The sequence below is a fragment of the Onychostoma macrolepis genome, chromosome 03, assembly GCF_012432095.1.
Source record: "Onychostoma macrolepis isolate SWU-2019 chromosome 03, ASM1243209v1, whole genome shotgun sequence".
In the NCBI taxonomy this organism is placed as follows: domain Eukaryota; kingdom Metazoa; phylum Chordata; class Actinopteri; order Cypriniformes; family Cyprinidae; genus Onychostoma; species Onychostoma macrolepis.
Window position 1 is genome coordinate 1,864,056 of NC_081157.1, and position 17,411 is coordinate 1,881,466.

The window sequence follows — 17,411 nt, forward strand, 5'->3', positions numbered from 1 at the left end:
TGTGGGTTTAAAAGCATGACCAGGTGTGTGTGTGTGTGTGTGTGTAACGTTTTCCCATCAGCCTCTTTATTCTGCAGCACTTTATATTCTTGAACAATGCTGTTATGAAGTGGCAGAGTAGACAATGCTTAAATGACTGCCTCATTCACTGTGAATATTTTGCGTAGTTTCACTTGATGGACTTTCAGTGGCAGAAAGGCTCCACCCACACTAAGGTCACTGAAACTTATTTTGGTCAATGATGTCAAATTCCATGTCTAACTCAATGCAAAACTCATGTAGGGGAATTTTCTGCCAGTGGAAGTCCATCAAGCAAAATTCCTCATCACTTGGATTCCCATTGACATGACTGAGTGCCCTCTGGGTAAATATCACACTCTGAGTGAAAGTAAAACTGATGTTTCTTCCTCTGTCTCTGTCATTGTTTTTCTAGCCTAAATGACTGTGGCATTACAGATGCTGCTTGTTTGTCTGAGTCTTTGACTGGGAAGAAAGCACTGCAGTTTTTAACAGAGCTTAATCTGAGTCAAAATAGCATAGGAAACTCAAGGGAGCAGCTCATTAAAGTACTACAAAACTCAAACTGTAAACTGAGGTGAGTAAACTTTTTGTCGTAGTCACCCTAACACAACCAGACAAACATTAATGTATTTTTGTTTCAAATGTATTATATTTAAAAATGCAAATATCGTTTTAAAATATGTATGCAAAAATATGTAAAAAAAAAAAACACTAACTAATCTGATTACAGGATTTTAATGTGTCTATTACACTCCGTACTGAAAGTGATTGAAATATAGTAACTAATTTGCAACATTGATTTATTTCTTCTGATTCCTCCTTACAGACTAGACAGTGAACAGATGGAAAATGGAAGAGCTCTGATTGGACATAATCTAAACTACTTTAGTAGTTGGCTTCCCTGGTAAAAAGCTCAGGAACCTGTGAAGTAAACAGCAGAAGACCTGTCATCATCATCAGATGAGGAATCCACAGAAGGTTCTCACTATAGTACTGCGATAAATTAATGTGTGTGATGATGTGATGTCTGTAGGCAAAATCTAAAATGCTCATTATATATTGAAATATGAACTTGAGTGTCAGCACAAAACAAATGAAAACCAGTATTTGTATGTTTTAATCTTTGAGAAAAACAGAACGGTTGTTTTTGGTGAGATGTTATTAAACAACAACTCATAAATGCAAAAACTATGCAAAACCTACATCAATAATGGGTCATTCTACAGAAACGTCCACTTTTGGTATGGCAAAATGTCTTGAAATGTATTTATTTTTTTTACATTTAAACTTAGACCACATTATTAGATTAGCTTTTGACTTTATGAATACATATAAATGACAGCTTAATTATTTATTTATTTTTAGCTTTTTAAGACCATATTTATTTATTATTTCAAGACCACATGTATCATTTTTTGTCACTGGTGTTACCTTCTTTAGCAATATTAAAAGTTTCTATGAAATATTATTTCTAAAAAAAAATTTCAGCACATGTAGTCAGAGTTACAGAAAAATAATGAAAATGCAAGAAATAAGGAGATTGTTTTATTTATTTAATGTGACAGACATAAACAGTACAGTAACACAGTAACACAGCACAGTAACACCAGTGAGAGCAACACCAGTGACATACATTAGACCTGATATACTGATCGTCACTTGACAATTTTCATGAAAAATGCATTTTACAAAATGTCTGCTGCAAGGTATCAAGCCACATGTTGTCAATCATGGTATACTCACTAAATTAAGTAGTTTAATCCATTTGTATTATAGTTTTTTTTACATTTCCCTAACAATAAATAGGTCACACCAGTGACATCAACTAAAAGCTTCATTTCAGTTTTTCTTTTTTAATAAATTTGCAAAAATGTCAACAATTCTGTGTTTTTCTGTCAATATGGGGTGCTGTGTGTACATTAATGAGGGAAAAAATGAACTTAAATGATTTTAGCAAATGGCTGCAATATAACAAAGAGTGAAAAATTTCCGTACCCACTGTACATATTCTTACTGAACTTTGAGTGAAACCTTTTGGGGGGAAAGAGGGAGAGGCAGAGATGGCAGGGGGAGAAGGGGGTCATAAATGAGCAAGGAGAGAGGTGTTGTTTGCTCTCTTTGGAGATCTCCTCTCCAGATAAGTTTTATGGTTTTATTGCATGGCATCTGTTTTGCGAGAGTTCCTGAGTTTTGGCCTCATGAGGAATTCATTTCATAAAGGAAATAATTTCACTCCTTTCAGTAGATTTAGTTACCAAAAGACATCCAGGGGTTTAAATACATTAAACTTTTAGTGGATTGGGTTTAAACGTTTCAGATACATCTCATACATATTTGCTTCTAGTGTCTTTAGTTAGTCTTACTGAGTACAAGACAAAAAATGCATATATTCAATAAATGATCATTAACAAAAATTCATTATGCTCTCATTGTCTCAAATATCATCTCGAATTTCATATCATTACACTTTTTAAAGATATCTTGAAATCAGATTTACGAACTGTTTAAAGTAACTGTTAATAAACACTATCACATGGGGTGTTAAATGTTTGACAAAATGAGGTTAATTATGTTATTTATAAATAGACTGGCCAAAGTTTTTCATTATAAAGTGGATTTGTGAATTTGCCGGGAAAAATGACTTCTGATGAGAAAAGAAAAATACATTTCATTTTGGAAATGGGAGACAGAGTGGAGAGAGACGGCAATAACGACTGATTGCCCCTGACAGGAAATGACAGCAATGTTGTTCCTGGTCATTGCTAAGTTGCATCAGAGAAGAAACTAAAATGTAAATTTCCTAGGAAGGTAGGCAGTTGTCACTTAATAAGTGCAGTTATTCTGTTAGATGCCGCTAATTATTGTGTGCATCATTCGCTGTTGCAATTTGTATTTAATTAGACTTTTATTGATTGTGGCACGCTTTATGTTTAGTTTGGTGCAGTACTTATGAGCCAGTGGAACGCAATTTCGTTCATATGTGCATTCTGTATGTACAGTTGAATGACAATAAAGATACCTACCCACCTACCTACCTAGTTGTCATTACTGTGGCAAACCTGGACACATGGGGCAGCTTGCTGAGGTGCCAACTGTTGGGTCTGTGAATGCTTAATTTCTCCAGTCATTTACAACAAAGATGAAAGTTTGCAAATCACCTACAGGGACAGACTAGGACACACAGAGCAGTGAGGAGCCCAGGGAAAAACCGAAGTGCAACAGGCCTCGGTGGTCAGCCCTGTGGTGAAGACTTCCATATAGGTTTCCCATATCAGTAGTTTATCCCCACCTCACTGGTCCATAGGTGTCAGATTACTAGATTGAGGAAAACACTACACAATCACCAAGTGTAATGTTTTTATGTGTAAAACTTATTACAAGATGAATAGAAGTAAAAAATTAAGTATGCATGAATACTGCTGGTCTGCTGTTCTTTGTTGTTTTGTGTTGCCATGTGCCATAACACCTACATAAGCAGTACTCTAGCATCACTCCAGACATCCATGATGTACAGTAAATCAAGGACACAGCACAGAATAAGTTGTATGTGCTTGCAACTTCAAGTTACATGACAGCAAGATGGGGCTTATGTTAACAAACACAGGCTATAGAATGGACCGAAGAAGGTTTAAATTTGCATTATTTGAGAGTTATTATAACTCATGAGGGACAGTGGGAATATTAATATTCTAGAACGTAGCACTCTTGCTTGTGTGATATTTCTTATCTGTTATATTATAAAGAGAAAAATAGGAACTCTTACAGAGGCAATTCACATCTTATATTTTGGGGGCATTTTTATTCATCTTTGTGGCATTTCTGACTACTACAGCAGTGCAGTGACGTGGCCCACATGATCAAAAACAACAAAAAAGAACAAAAATTCTAAAATGTATTCCCAATATTAAAAATATGTTGTAAACAGAGTGGCTAAATGAATCATTTTTTTTAAACTGGAAATATATTTAGTTTAAACCTTCAAATGCTTCAAAGGATGAGAAAATACATTTCCAATCTTAAAAATTTAGCTTTTACCAAAAATGTATTTTGTTTTTAATATATCTCATATTTGTGAGCCGTATTTAATAAGGTCACATGGGAGCGATCTTCTGCCTTTAGGCTTAAGATAATTTTTTACATCATGGAAAGAACTTGTCATATCTGCCATTCACAAACTACACAACATGCCAGCTTTGAAGTGGAAGTAATCATTTATCATTTTTATTCAATTCAATTTTAGTCAGAGGAAAAAAACATTTTGCATGCAGCACTGTTCCAGCATACATGTAACATTGCTTCTAGAAAATCCTATCTTGAACTTGTAAAATGAAAGAAAAAAAACCCTGAAAATGTTTTGTATGGAACACCCTTTAATCTACACTAAGCAACGCAATGACATTTTTACTAATCAAAAACATTATTTTAAGATGAACATAAGTGTGTTCAGGTCTGGGATCATGATATATGGTATATATTTGACAATCTTTTTAATCTCTTTCTTTATTTAGGATTTGTTTTTAATCTAGTAGGACAGACAGACAGGAATAAACAGCAAGAAAGTGAAGTTGTGGAGAGAGAGGAATGTGATTGGTAAAGGTCCTCGAGTCAGGACTTAAATGAGTTTATATGGACCTAGAGTATCAAGTAAACACATTAAAAAAAAAGAATGGTGAAACAATTGTTAGCTATTTTTTTTTTACTTTGTAATAAGTTGTACTATGCTTGCTAACTATTCTAGAGAGATACTGACAGATCATGACTATAATATTACAGTATACAGTGCTGTATATAAGTGAAGGGAATTCTTCAACATTCAAAAAAGACAAGGTTCTAAAAAGTCTGTACTGAGCAACTGATGTAAACATAATTTGTAAATCAAAACTAAGCTTTGTCTAATATGAGTGTTTGGGTAAGAGAACGGAAGTACTTTATCACGGATCTAACTTTGATTTCTTTCTTGTCTGAGAAGAGCAGAGATCTTCCATGTGTCGATGCACTGCGAGAGCAGAATCTCTTCAGGGAAGAACTCGTCCACCTCAGGAGGAACGTCCAGATCTTTGCGTTCCATGTAGGACACAACAGTGTCTTTCAGACTGGAGGACAGACAGAAATCAATCAGTTACGATACATTCTATACTTTCAATAAATGTTCTTGCTCTGAGTTTGACAGAGGCCGTGCAAACACAGGCTGGTAGGCTACATGTACATGTGACAGGGGGCCTCAGAGGAGGATCAGTCCCACATAACCAGTCAGAAATGACGTTAAGTAACATTTCATGAGCCTTGAGTACACAAAAATGGCTTGATTCCAAAACAGGCATTACTGAAAGGACGATAACTTGCAGTTCATTGTAAGTGGTACAGCAACTGTGGTGACGGGGACCGACAAATTAGGAATCCCTACCAAAGGACAGAAAATAGCCTATTACTTCTAAATTATGATGTGTTTTGGTGTAAAAATCTTGATACACATTATAAGGGGACCTCAGAGAAAAGTACACTTGACAGATGTGGTCCGATCAGAAATAGAAAAGAAACATTTGGAAGTAATTATTACAGTGGAAAAACATAAGCCATGTCTTACCTGCCACATTTATATTAATCTATACACATGTACTCTGGTAAATATATGCAGATTAACAACCAAAGCGAAAAACTCACCTGTTCTACATGAATCACATTAATGATCAATGTATTCAAAACAGCAAAAGTTGCTTACCCCCAGTCAGGCCTGAAAGTGTCCGTGGCTTTTGGGTTCTTCAGAACTAAAAGCAGAAATTCATGAATCTCCAGCAGGAAGGCACCAGCGCTGGACTTGGCGAAAAAACTAGTGAGCCTTCTCTTGTGTTCCTCCTGCAGAGGATGTTTATACTCTTCACAGATGTCCTTAAATGGGTCCTGAAGAGCAGATGAAAACAGTCGTGATCACATACAAACTCACTGAAAGCACGAAGCAGAATACTGTGTTTACTGTGTTGAGTGTCTCACCCCCTTCAGACGTAGCAGGGTCTCTGATTTCAGAGAGCTGAGCAGCTGCCACAGCGCCACACAGTGTTTCAGGCTGCACCTGCTTAATGCCTGCACATACAATTAGCAGTTGTTCACAAAAAATCCTATTTGCTGTTAACCATCTATGACAACTGTTCCATCTCAACACAAGAATGTGTGTAAACACCTCCTTAAGACAAACATGTCTAATCATGATCTAACTATATAGGGCTTCCTTAAGAAGCATCATTGAAACATTATGTTTTCATCACTGAATCATTATTTTCCTGTTTAACACTGTAAATCTGCTTTGAAACAATCTCTATTGTATAAAGCGCTATATGAAAAGGTTGACTTGACCTAATACCAGTGAGGATGGCATCCTAGCAACACTGCTCTTCACAGACAAATAATGAAGAAAGTGTGTGATATGTAATGACCAACCTTGAAGATGTGTGGGGCCATGTTGTCAGTCATCTGTAGCACTTCCTTCAAATAAGCACCCAGCTGCATGTGTGGCTCACCCCCCGTCATGGCGAGGAAACCCAGGGCCAGCTCGACTGTAGACAGTGCCTCACACACGTCACTGTAGGACTGCAGCTCCTTCACGAGGTTGTCCTGAGTAAGAGCCTGCAACGGCGCCTTTAGATACACAATCACAATATGACTTGTGAAATTATACAAATATATCTCTGCATTGTAAACATGGATTTAATTAAATATATATATATATATATATATTTGTTATGTTGCATATAAACATAATGAAAATAAATGTTCATTAAGAGCATTTTCACACTAAGCCTTTTTTTGTGTCTAAAAAAAATTGTTACCATTACATTAACTTAACAATTAAACATGTATTATGCTAAAACAAATAATGCAACTTACTTGTGGAACTTTGCCCTTCACAGCCATAAATATGATCTCATAATTTATGTCCTGTCTGTTCACCACCGTCGGAATACCCTACACAAATAAGTATAAATAATAAATATAGGAGTTGTCAACTCCTGAAGAACTCCTAAAAAACATCTGTTTTAACTAATTTTCAACCCTGTTGACTTACATTAAGGGTTATGAGAGGTTTGCCCTGTAGAAAGCGGGTGAAGATCAGCTGCTGAATGTTGGGCAGGTCGTACTCCATCAGTGTTTCCTGTCCGCACTCCATGCTGTACTGGCAGTTGGACAGTATCAGCGGCAGCAGGTCCCGCTCATACTCATAACGGATCACATGCAGCTCCGTCAGGTCAGCTGGGCTTACCGTGTAACTGAAGGAAACAGGACAGAGAAAAATAAGATATAGAGAAATACAGAGGTGGACAGTTACTAAGTATTTTTACTTTGTTACTGTACTTAAGTACATTTTTCAAGTATCTGTACTTTACTGTATTTTTACTTTATTAAACTTTTACTTTACTAAGCATAACATTGTACTATTTACTCCACTCCATTTCGTCGTTCCTGGTTATTTTGGAGCGGGTGATTATTTCTCCAGTTCGAGACACGATAGCAGCGTCAGATTCATGAACAAGGTACATCTGAACGGGGTAGGTTTTATTTAAAAACTAAACATAACATCTTCCCGCTGCAGTAGTAGTTTCAAATGATGAAACTAGTATGTTTGCACAGCATTGTTCTTAAAATACTAACACATTTTGCCCAATGTGACTTCTATTTTTATACTGTGTTTATGTTTAGCAACAATATTTAGTTTTTTTATCAATTCTATATACTATATGGTATATTTTGTTGGTAACACTTTAGTATAGGGACCAATTCTCACTATTACGTAACTAGTTGATTATTAGCATGCATATTATTAACATGATGGCTGTTTATTAGTGCTTATAAAGCATTTATCCAACATGGTCATATTCCACATCCCTAATCCTACCCCATACCTAAACGTAACAACTACCTTACTAACTATTAATAAGCAGCAAATTAGGAGTTTATTGAGGGAAAACTTTTAGTTAATGGTTTGATAATAGTGAGAATTGGACCTTAAAATAAAGTGTGACCATTTTTACTTATCAGTAGCAGTTATCAGTGTATGGCAAGTTTTGGTAATAAAAATATTTTTATTACTTGCTGATCAATACATATGAAGTTGCTGCATTATCCTTCTTATTGACAAGTGCTGGCTGCTTGACAATGCATAATAATTAATAATGATGTCAGACTGAGCTGTAACCTATTTACAAGCAGTCATCAATCAGTAATTTTTATTTTAATACTGTACATAAAAATAAATAAAGTACTTTTACCCAAGTAAAACTGAAAAGGAGTACTTAATACTTTTACTGGAGTAATAATTTATTAGGGTATCTGTGTACTTTTACTACTCAATTACTTGAATTGTTTACTTCGTCCACCATTAACTGGGGAATATGGCAGAAAAGTTGCTAGCTTTAACCACTGGGTCACAGCTCTGACGGGACAATGGTTCAGTGTTCTGAATGGTTATTAGTGTGTGCATGTGTGGTTGCCAAGGTATTCTGGATGGTTGCTTTCTGGCTCAAATCGAAGGAACCCTCTACTAAGTAATTTACATATAGCTCAGAACCCTCCTTAAATGTAACTCGATGGATGCTGTTTTTCTCATCTGGTATCATCAAGCCACATAATTTGATGCCATAATGATTAATACTTAGGGTTAAGGCTTTGCTCAGCTCAGTAACCCTAAATGATTCCTATATAAAACACAACAAATGACTCAAGACATCTGAATCCCTTACCCAGACTCCTCGCCAGTGTATTTTTCCACAGTGTACACAAGGTCATTGTGAAGGGCGATGAGGTAGCTGACGAGGGCAGTGGAGCACAGGCCCAGACCACGTCTCTGTGGCAGCAGCACCTGCAGGTCAGCGTCCAGACCCAGATCCTCCTGAGTGTATTCAGCCGGCAGCTTTATCTCTCCTGACAGAAAAAGATTCATTCGTCAACAGAAGACAATAAACATTGCTCATCTGCCCAAGAAATGATTCAACAGTGGTCTAAAACAGGATTAGTAAGTAGGGGTTGGTTTACCTGTGGTGGCCAGAGATACCCTGAGTTGGTTCCATGTTGATAAGAAGATGTTTATGCACTTTTTATACCAAGCTAGTGAAGCTGTTGGTGAACATAATCATTATTAACAGTGACATGGCATATGCTTACATGGTTTCTGAACACTTTTGCACTAAAATGGGAAAATTAACCACTAACAAGCTTGCTGAAATTATTAACAACAATTGATTTATCATCAATCAATCATGAACATCCTCAGACTGACCCCAAGACAGGGCTGGAAAACGCTGCTCATTCAGATTCACTTTCTTGCAGAGATCAAACTCCAACCTGATCAAACCTGACCTTGGTTAATTTGTTCATGTGTGTTTGATTAGGGTTGGAGTGAAACCCAGGAAACTGAATCTCAAGCGCCACAGTTGCCCACCCCTGCACCAAGACAACATTAGCCATCACAAATGATTTTGCCATTCTCTAATATGGCCAATACCTTCTTTATGGCTATCCAGAAACTCTCCTATGGTTTTGAAGGATAGGTCTGTCATGTTCTGGAACTTCTTTACCAAATCCTTCTGGAGAACCAAGATGTCAGGAAGGAACCTCACTAGGCGTAACTCTGCTTCCTAAAATAAACAGTGTAGTGGTTAGATCAGATACACAGTTTTTTGTTATACAGCACTTCACAAACAATTCACAACACCCCTCACCCAACAAGCAAACCATGATGGTAGAGTCCTATGGAAGCCTCCCCTGAACTGCAGCTAACCCCAGATGTAACATGCATCTGGTTACCATGGCAGCAAAGATGCATCACCAAGATAAGATGGCTTTTACGACCCAAAGCAGCGCAATCGTAACAATCTGCATACTGTCCCTATGTCCTCTACTACTTTACTCTCTATTCCAATTGGTCTCTGGAACTGCCAGTCTGCTGTAAACAAAGCAGACTTTCTTTCAACTATTGTCACTCATTCAAGTCTCAACCTCATGGCCCTAACTAAGACCTGGATTGAACTTGAGGACACTGCCACTCCTGCAGCCCTCTCCACCAATTTCACTTTTTCCCACACCCCTCGCACGATTGGGAGGGGTGGCGGTGCGGGTCTCCTTATTTCAAATGAATGGAAATTTGAGCTTCTACCATCTCTTACAGGCAACAGTTCATTTGAATCTCATGCAATTACTATTACACACCCTGTTAAAATCCACTTTGTAGTTGTGTATCGTCCCCCAGGTCAATTGGGCAACTTCTTGGAGGAGCTGGATGTATTACTGTCCAACTTTCCTGAGGATGGTACTCCTCTTTTACTGCTCGGTGACTTCAACATCCACCTAGAAAAACCCCAGGCTGCTGACTTCAACACTCTTCTCACTTCATTTGACCTCAAGCGAGTGACTACTATGGCTACTCATAAATCAGGTAACCAACTGGACCTCATCTACACTACTGCTCCACTGACAACACATTAGTTACTCCACTGCACACCTCAGACCACTTCCTCATCACTTCTAACCTCACACTAACTCCTGACATAGCACACACTCCCCCACAGGTCACCTTTCGCCGTAACCTACGCACTCTCTCTTGCCTTTCCTCATTAGTTTCATCTTCACTTCCTTACGCTCTACCCCCTCTGCCCCCTGGCTGTCTGATGTTCTCCGTGAACATCGCGCTAAACTAAGGGTTGCAGAGAGGAAATGGCACAAATCAAAAAACTCTGCTGACCTTAGTGCGTATCAGTCACTCCTCTCTTCCTTCTCTGCAAATGTCTCCACTGCTAAATCGACATACTACCACAACAAAATCAACAACTGTTCTGACTCTCGCACACTTTTCAAAACTTTCTCTTCTCTTATTTGTCCTCCTCCCCCTCCTCCTTCATCAACTCTGATGACTTTTCTATATTCTTCACAAATAAAACAAAAACCATCAGCAGCCAATTCTCCACACCACAAACTGACAAAAACTTCATAACAAATACTCTCTCTCCTCTTTCTCCCTAAACAGTAAAACTGTTTGTACTACAAACCAGTGTGTTCATAATTAAGATAATAGATTAAAATAATATGGTAAGAAACACGTGTCTGCAGTATCAAGCAGCAAAACTAGCTAAAAATAGCTTCAACCACAGTTTCAATTTTGCATGTAGTCTGATGACTTGACACAACTTAAGAGTATTTTTCTGTGAATATAAACTTGTTTATCCAACTGTATATACAATTTAATCTATAGAATCCTTAGGAAACTTTCTTTTGGACATAAATTAGGATTACAAACTCACTTTTCTACTATTTTTCTTTGATTCCTCTACACCTGTTTACCTTTATTTTTTTCCATGCTGCTTTATTACAGTGAAATAACTTCAGATAAATCTGAATCTAATATCTTACCCTCTGAAGGAATCTCCAGAGTATTGGTAAAGTGTCCCGGCCACTGTTCTGCTCCACAATGTGGGCCAGACTCAACAATGAGACCTTCCTCCTGCAGCTCCAGATGGATGAATTATGGATAAGGGAGTTCTGGGGCAAAGAGCTCAGGAAAAGCTCTGGTTTCCCAAACATCAACTTCATCACTGGATTAGAAGACACTCGCTCATCTTCCCTGATTAATTCATTCACTTTGTTTAGCTGTTGCTCCAGAACCTGAGAGAAAGAGAAATATCAAAGAATGGAATGTAGAGCTTCAACTAATAGTCATTTCAGTAATCCAGAGGTTGACAAACTTTTTTGTCAACTGAACCTCTTATAAGTAATCTATTTACTTGGAATACCCCTTTAGGTTTTCAGTTAATATTTTAACAATTTTATTTTGATGTGTTTAATATGTCAAATCATCCAGCTTTTATTTTGGTGGAATATTGGTAAAAACTTGTGTCTTGTGTCCACTCACAGCACTTGCAGAGATGTAAGAAGTTTGTAAGAAGGGGCATTTACTGTGAACTGAGCATCTCTGAAAACACATTATTTTAAGCTGCACACATGTAAATGAACACAGTGCTGTCGTTTACTCTGAAACATGCAGTCCAACTGACTATTAATTTAATTAATTAATGTAGGTGGACTAAAACAAACACATGGCCAATGTCATCCATTAAAGATACTAGGACAACAGGCAGACACCTCCTAGACCAGGAGTCGGCAACCTTTTGGGGATGAAATGCCATTTTTAATTTTCCACCCACCCCCTTTTTTTTTAAATGCATGCTGTACATAAGCATTTTTAAATGTTCAAATAAAAATCTATATTTGATTATCATACAAATATTTTTGAAGCATTTTTTTCATAAATTGTTTTTTAAACTTTTCAAAAGTTTCTTTATTTTAATGTTTAAATTTTTTAAATACTTTGAATAACAGATTTACAATGTCACCCTACTGAACATCACTCTATGTGTGTGACAAGACCAACTGTGCATTAAAATCTTTCAGTTTAATCACCATTCTATATTAATGCACTGCTTTAATTGACACGCACAAACACACACACATCACTTGAAACGCAGAAATCACATATTACGCTATGCACACACAGAAACATTCAGGAGCTCAGAAACTTGTTGTCAACGCTGCCCTGAGACTTTTATTAATCGATACTGAATCGCTACATTAACATCAATGTTTTTGAAGTAACTAAACTCAGCTTCATTGTTTGTAGAGAGAGACACAGACGCAGGTAATTCATACCAAAGTCCTTTTCAAGGAAAGTCTGTTCACTCGGCGGTCATATTTGCAATGCCTCCAGGCAGCTATTTCGGGAATCTGAGACCAAGTCCTATCTAAATGAATGGGGGAATCCTGAAATCTCAAAAATTGCCTGCTGAACTCACAATTAAATTACATTTTTCAAATCAGCAACAAAATCTGAAATGAAATGCCCTCTTCAAGTATGTCTAAAAAAAAATTCCAAGCTAGGAAAGAGCACAGGCGAAGCCTTAGTTTTTTTACATGCAGAGATTTCTTTTGTTTGTATTATTAATTAATTTGAAAATATATTTAAATTTAACAAAAAAATTGCAACATTTTTTCTGAGAAATAATGAAAGGACACTTTTTCCTTTATAATTTGTCTTAAATCTCATTTTGTTTAAAAAAACAAAATCACATCATGATACCAGTATTGTGAATAGTGAGTTGAGTGAATCGTTACATCCCTACTACTCCAGTTTTGCTGATTTTTCATTTATGGTATTCAGCTGCAACTAAATGTTTTGCCAAAAAAAAAAAACCCAAAAAACCGCACAAAATAAATGTTTATCTAAATATCTAAATGTTTGATTCATTTTTTTTTTTTTTTTTAGATAAGAACGATAAGAATTGGAATCAATGAGTAGAATCAGAATCGGAATTGTAACTGATAAAATCTCTCCTTGTGCCGATGTACTTGGATCACGTTTATTGGATTGCTGATTTTTGCCTGTCTGGACTGACTATTTTGATCATCGACCCTTGCCTGTATTTCTGACCATTCATATTTATTTATTTATTTATACCTTTATTTAACCAGGAGGTCCCATTGAGATTCAAAATCTCTTTTACAAGAGAGACCTGGCCAAGGTAGCAGCCAAATCACAACAATGCATACATGACAAACACAAAAATTACATTTTCACAATAAAAGAAATGCAAAAATATTAAAAATAAAAAAAATATAAAACACAATGAAAACTCTCAAGAAAAACAAGAACATGTCTCCATCACAACACTCTTTACAGTAGTTATAAATTCATTTATGGACATAAGGGTTTCTAACTTTAACTTTTTTTGCAAATTATTCCACCCCCAAGGTGCTAAATAAGAAAAAGCAGTTTTTCCCAATTCAGTTGTAACTCGTGGGACATTAAAAGCAACCACTTTGAGGAACGTAGCTGATAAGTACCAGAGCAAACAGAGAGGAGGTTACAGAGGTACAGTGGAAGTTTGCCAAGTATAGCTTTATAAATAAAGATATACCAGTGCTGTTGTCTACGAATTTTAAGTGATGTCCAACCAACTAAATCATAAAGAATGCAGTGATGGGTAAGGGACTTTGTATTTGTTATGAATCGTAGTGATGCATGGTAAACTGAATCAACATGACGCAGGATGGAAAATGCAGCATGCATGTACAATACATCTCCATAATCAATTACAGGCAGAAAAGTAACTTCCACAAGTTTCTTCTTAGCACTAAAGGTAAAGCAAGATTTATTTCTGTAATAGAAGCCGAGCTTAACTTTAAGTTTCTTAACTAAAGCAGTAACATGTTCATTAAAGGAAAGCTTGTCATCTAACCATATCCCCAAGTACTTGTATGAAGATACTCTTTCAATTGATTTCCCATCTAATGACAAAAGGCCACAATTGTCGAGTAGCTGTGCTCAAGCTTTTGAGAAGACCATAAACTTTGTTTTCTGTGTATTTAAGTGTGTATTTAAGGCCAGTTTTAGACTCAATAATGTGTATTGCAATGCCTGAAATGCAGTCTGAAGTTCCTGCATTGCATATGCCTGTTGATTTGGATTTACTGTTTCAATAAACTTCTGCAAATGAAATCAAACCCAACGTCAAGCCTGAGTCTGTTACATAAAGTGCACCAGATTGATTCATTTAACTTTAAAATGCATACAATGTTACCCCTAGAGGGACAGAGGTCTACTCCCCATGGTTCTACCAAATTCTGTAGAACTACCCAACAATGAAAAAAGCGAAAAGCAAAATCAAACATGATATTCTACATACATAATAGACTAAAAGAAAGCATGTTGTTCACCTTCAGCTGATGTGTAATGACATCAGTATTCATGGCAATTTCCCATCCATTTCTTGCATCTTTATAGGAAAGGTTTTTATCATAAGGAACAGGCCCTGTTTATAATAACAAAATGTTACATTTCTTGAATTTCTGTGGCATGAGATCAATATGGCATGTGGAAATGTAAGGTGGGATGTAGGGCCCTTACACTGGCTGGTCTGACGGGGTTCCAGTAGACTGTGGATGGTCAAATGGATGGTACTAACCGTGTCATCCACTCCTTTACCCAGAGCTCTGCTCAGCTGCTCCATGTCCTTCAACAGATGGGTCATCAGGAACAGCCCGGGATCCGGCACAGCAGGCTTGATGATCTGTATGACACTCTACACAGACACATGCAAGAATATAGAATGAGAACTGTTACACCCCTAGTGCATGTGTTCATTTTTAAAAAGATTTTAATCAGTGTGCCATAACTGGACAGTCTTCTCTCTGGTGATGTATGCAGGACTCCTGTCAATTAATGTGCTTAAACTCCACCCCACGTCTGCCTCCGTTATTAAGTGAAAATAGCATGTCTCAAAATTTAATCAACAACTGATCCATAGAACCAAGTCCCCACCCCATATTTCTTTCCTTTTTTACTAAATAGTTTCACCTAAATGTATATCAAAATACTAATGAAAAGATATTTATTATATCATTATTATTATTTTATTATATTATAGTTATTTATACTTCTGTTTGATTGTAACTTTAGATTTGGCTCTCTTGGCAAATGTTCTGTTCTTGGACTTTATACATTCAGTTTAATCAGTGTGATGATTTATGCAATCAGTATGATCACACACACACACACACATATTGGGTTTCACAATTTAGTTGACTGGTTGACTTTAATGTTGACTTTAATTGACGCTTTAAGCTTGATGTCGATTAGTCTCTGATCCTTTAAATTTCACTGGTATTCAGAGCAGAACAAGATATAAATCAGAAAAAATATAAGTAGCTATAAAATTATAGTACAAAATTAAATAAACAGTTATAAAATAAAACTAATTATAGTGGCGTTCATTCTAAACAACATAATAAATGTCAAGCCAAAATAAATGAATTTAAAGCAAAAGTGAAAGTGAAACGTACATCTCTCATTCGGCACAAATACAAATGTGTACATATTTTCAGTGTAACATTGGGTGGCTAAACTATTAGGCTATTTATTATATAATATATATTTATTATATAAACTGCACTTTCCTAGTGCAGTTTTCAAACATCCTTCACATGGAAAGTCATGTTTAGCACCCGTAGGGTGCATTTATGGGTCTCTGCACCGGGAAAGACAGAGAGCAAAAACATTCTTTTGATTCTTCATCTTTGTTCTTTTGTGTACCCACGGAACTGGGTGTGGCACAGAGGCTCTATAGCGCCCCCTGGAACGCAGTCAGAAATCTTGCTGCATATCTCATGCATACTTGCACGTATAAATATGAAACTCAGTACACATATAGATCTCATTGAACTGGACAACTTCTACACTACATGTCATATGCTCTGCCCAACAGGAAGTGAGCTATTCAGGGCTATGTGAAAAGCGCATGCATCAAACTTTTTAATACTCCTCCTAGGTTTTTCATCTGATTGCCATCGAACTTGGTTAACATGATCTCAAGACTTTGAGGATGCTAAATTATGAAGGGACTTTTGATAACTCAAATGGTTTGGTCGTGGCTAAGCGATAATTAAATTTATAATGAAAAATGGGAAACAGGAAGTGTGTTATAACTTCCGACCAACACGCTTTGAATCAACATGCTTTTTACTTTCACCCAATTTGCTTCAAACTTCATCCAAATAATGTCAAGACACAGCAGATGTAAAACATCTCAAATGTTACTTTTAAAGTCCCCAAATCTTGTCTAAAGGGGACCGGGCCTTCTCTGTTGCTGCACCCCACCTTTGGAATAATAGTTTTTGATATTTTAAATAGAACAACATGCATTCATATTCAGTCATATCTGATCCAGTTTATTTGTGTTCACAAAGCTGCACTAAACAGAATCCATTAGGGCTTTTCACCCAAAAGTGTGCATGTTTGGAAAAACATTGATATATTTACACAAATATACTTCATATCCTGGAATATGTACATGGGCACATTTGAGAAATAAAAGCTACCTACTGCATTAGATAGAGTTAAAAGAATTGCTGCCAAACGTACAACATGCCAGAAATCACTGAAATAATTATTCACTCTTAAAATCTTAAGTATTTGCTTATTTAAATTCAGGTGTAAATGTTTTTTCCGGGAGGGCTGTGTATATAGTCTGTATTAACTACAGTTTATAAAATATGAATTAACTATAAACAAACAGTTTGCTAATAATTTGTAAGTACTTTATTACTATATACTCATTATAAAGTGTTACCCATATTTATTTAGACAGAATTATTATTTCTATTAATTTTCCACTGAACAATGTAATCTGATTAGCATTAGTAAAAATAACTAAATCATAGTAATAAACCATACACTTCAGATATTTTGACAGGGCATATTTCTGAATTAATATTTATTATTAATTTCTTAAGAAACCAAACTTGCATGCATCTAATGATGCTTTGAAGTGATGTTTGAGTGATCAAGAATATTCTAGTAT

General features: G+C 36.3%; 2 protein-coding genes across 2 annotated transcripts in view; one reads left to right on the forward strand and one right to left on the reverse strand.

Annotated features, from left to right (window-relative positions):
• LOC131537397 (uncharacterized) overlaps positions 1-2,124 on the forward strand; it is a 199,744-nt gene extending 197,620 nt beyond the window's left edge. Inside the window, exons 54-55 of the mRNA XM_058770780.1 lie at positions 434-595; positions 848-2,124. Of these exons, the coding sequence (XP_058626763.1) occupies positions 434-595; positions 848-929 (244 nt within the window). The 3' untranslated portion in view covers positions 930-2,124. The remainder of the gene's footprint in view (positions 1-433; positions 596-847) is intronic.
• Positions 2,125-4,224: 2,100 nt separating this feature from the next.
• Positions 4,225-17,411, reverse strand: part of LOC131537378 (E3 ubiquitin-protein ligase rnf213-alpha-like) — an 86,483-nt gene continuing 73,296 nt past the window's right edge. Inside the window, 12 exon segments of the mRNA XM_058770749.1 lie at positions 4,225-5,114; positions 5,741-5,919; positions 6,010-6,099; positions 6,454-6,651; positions 6,901-6,978; positions 7,079-7,280; positions 8,751-8,931; positions 9,043-9,123; positions 9,512-9,644; positions 11,413-11,664; positions 14,770-14,864; positions 14,960-15,134. Of these exon segments, the coding sequence (XP_058626732.1) occupies positions 4,961-5,114; positions 5,741-5,919; positions 6,010-6,099; positions 6,454-6,651; positions 6,901-6,978; positions 7,079-7,280; positions 8,751-8,931; positions 9,043-9,123; positions 9,512-9,644; positions 11,413-11,664; positions 14,770-14,864; positions 14,960-15,134 (1,818 nt within the window). The 3' untranslated portion in view covers positions 4,225-4,960.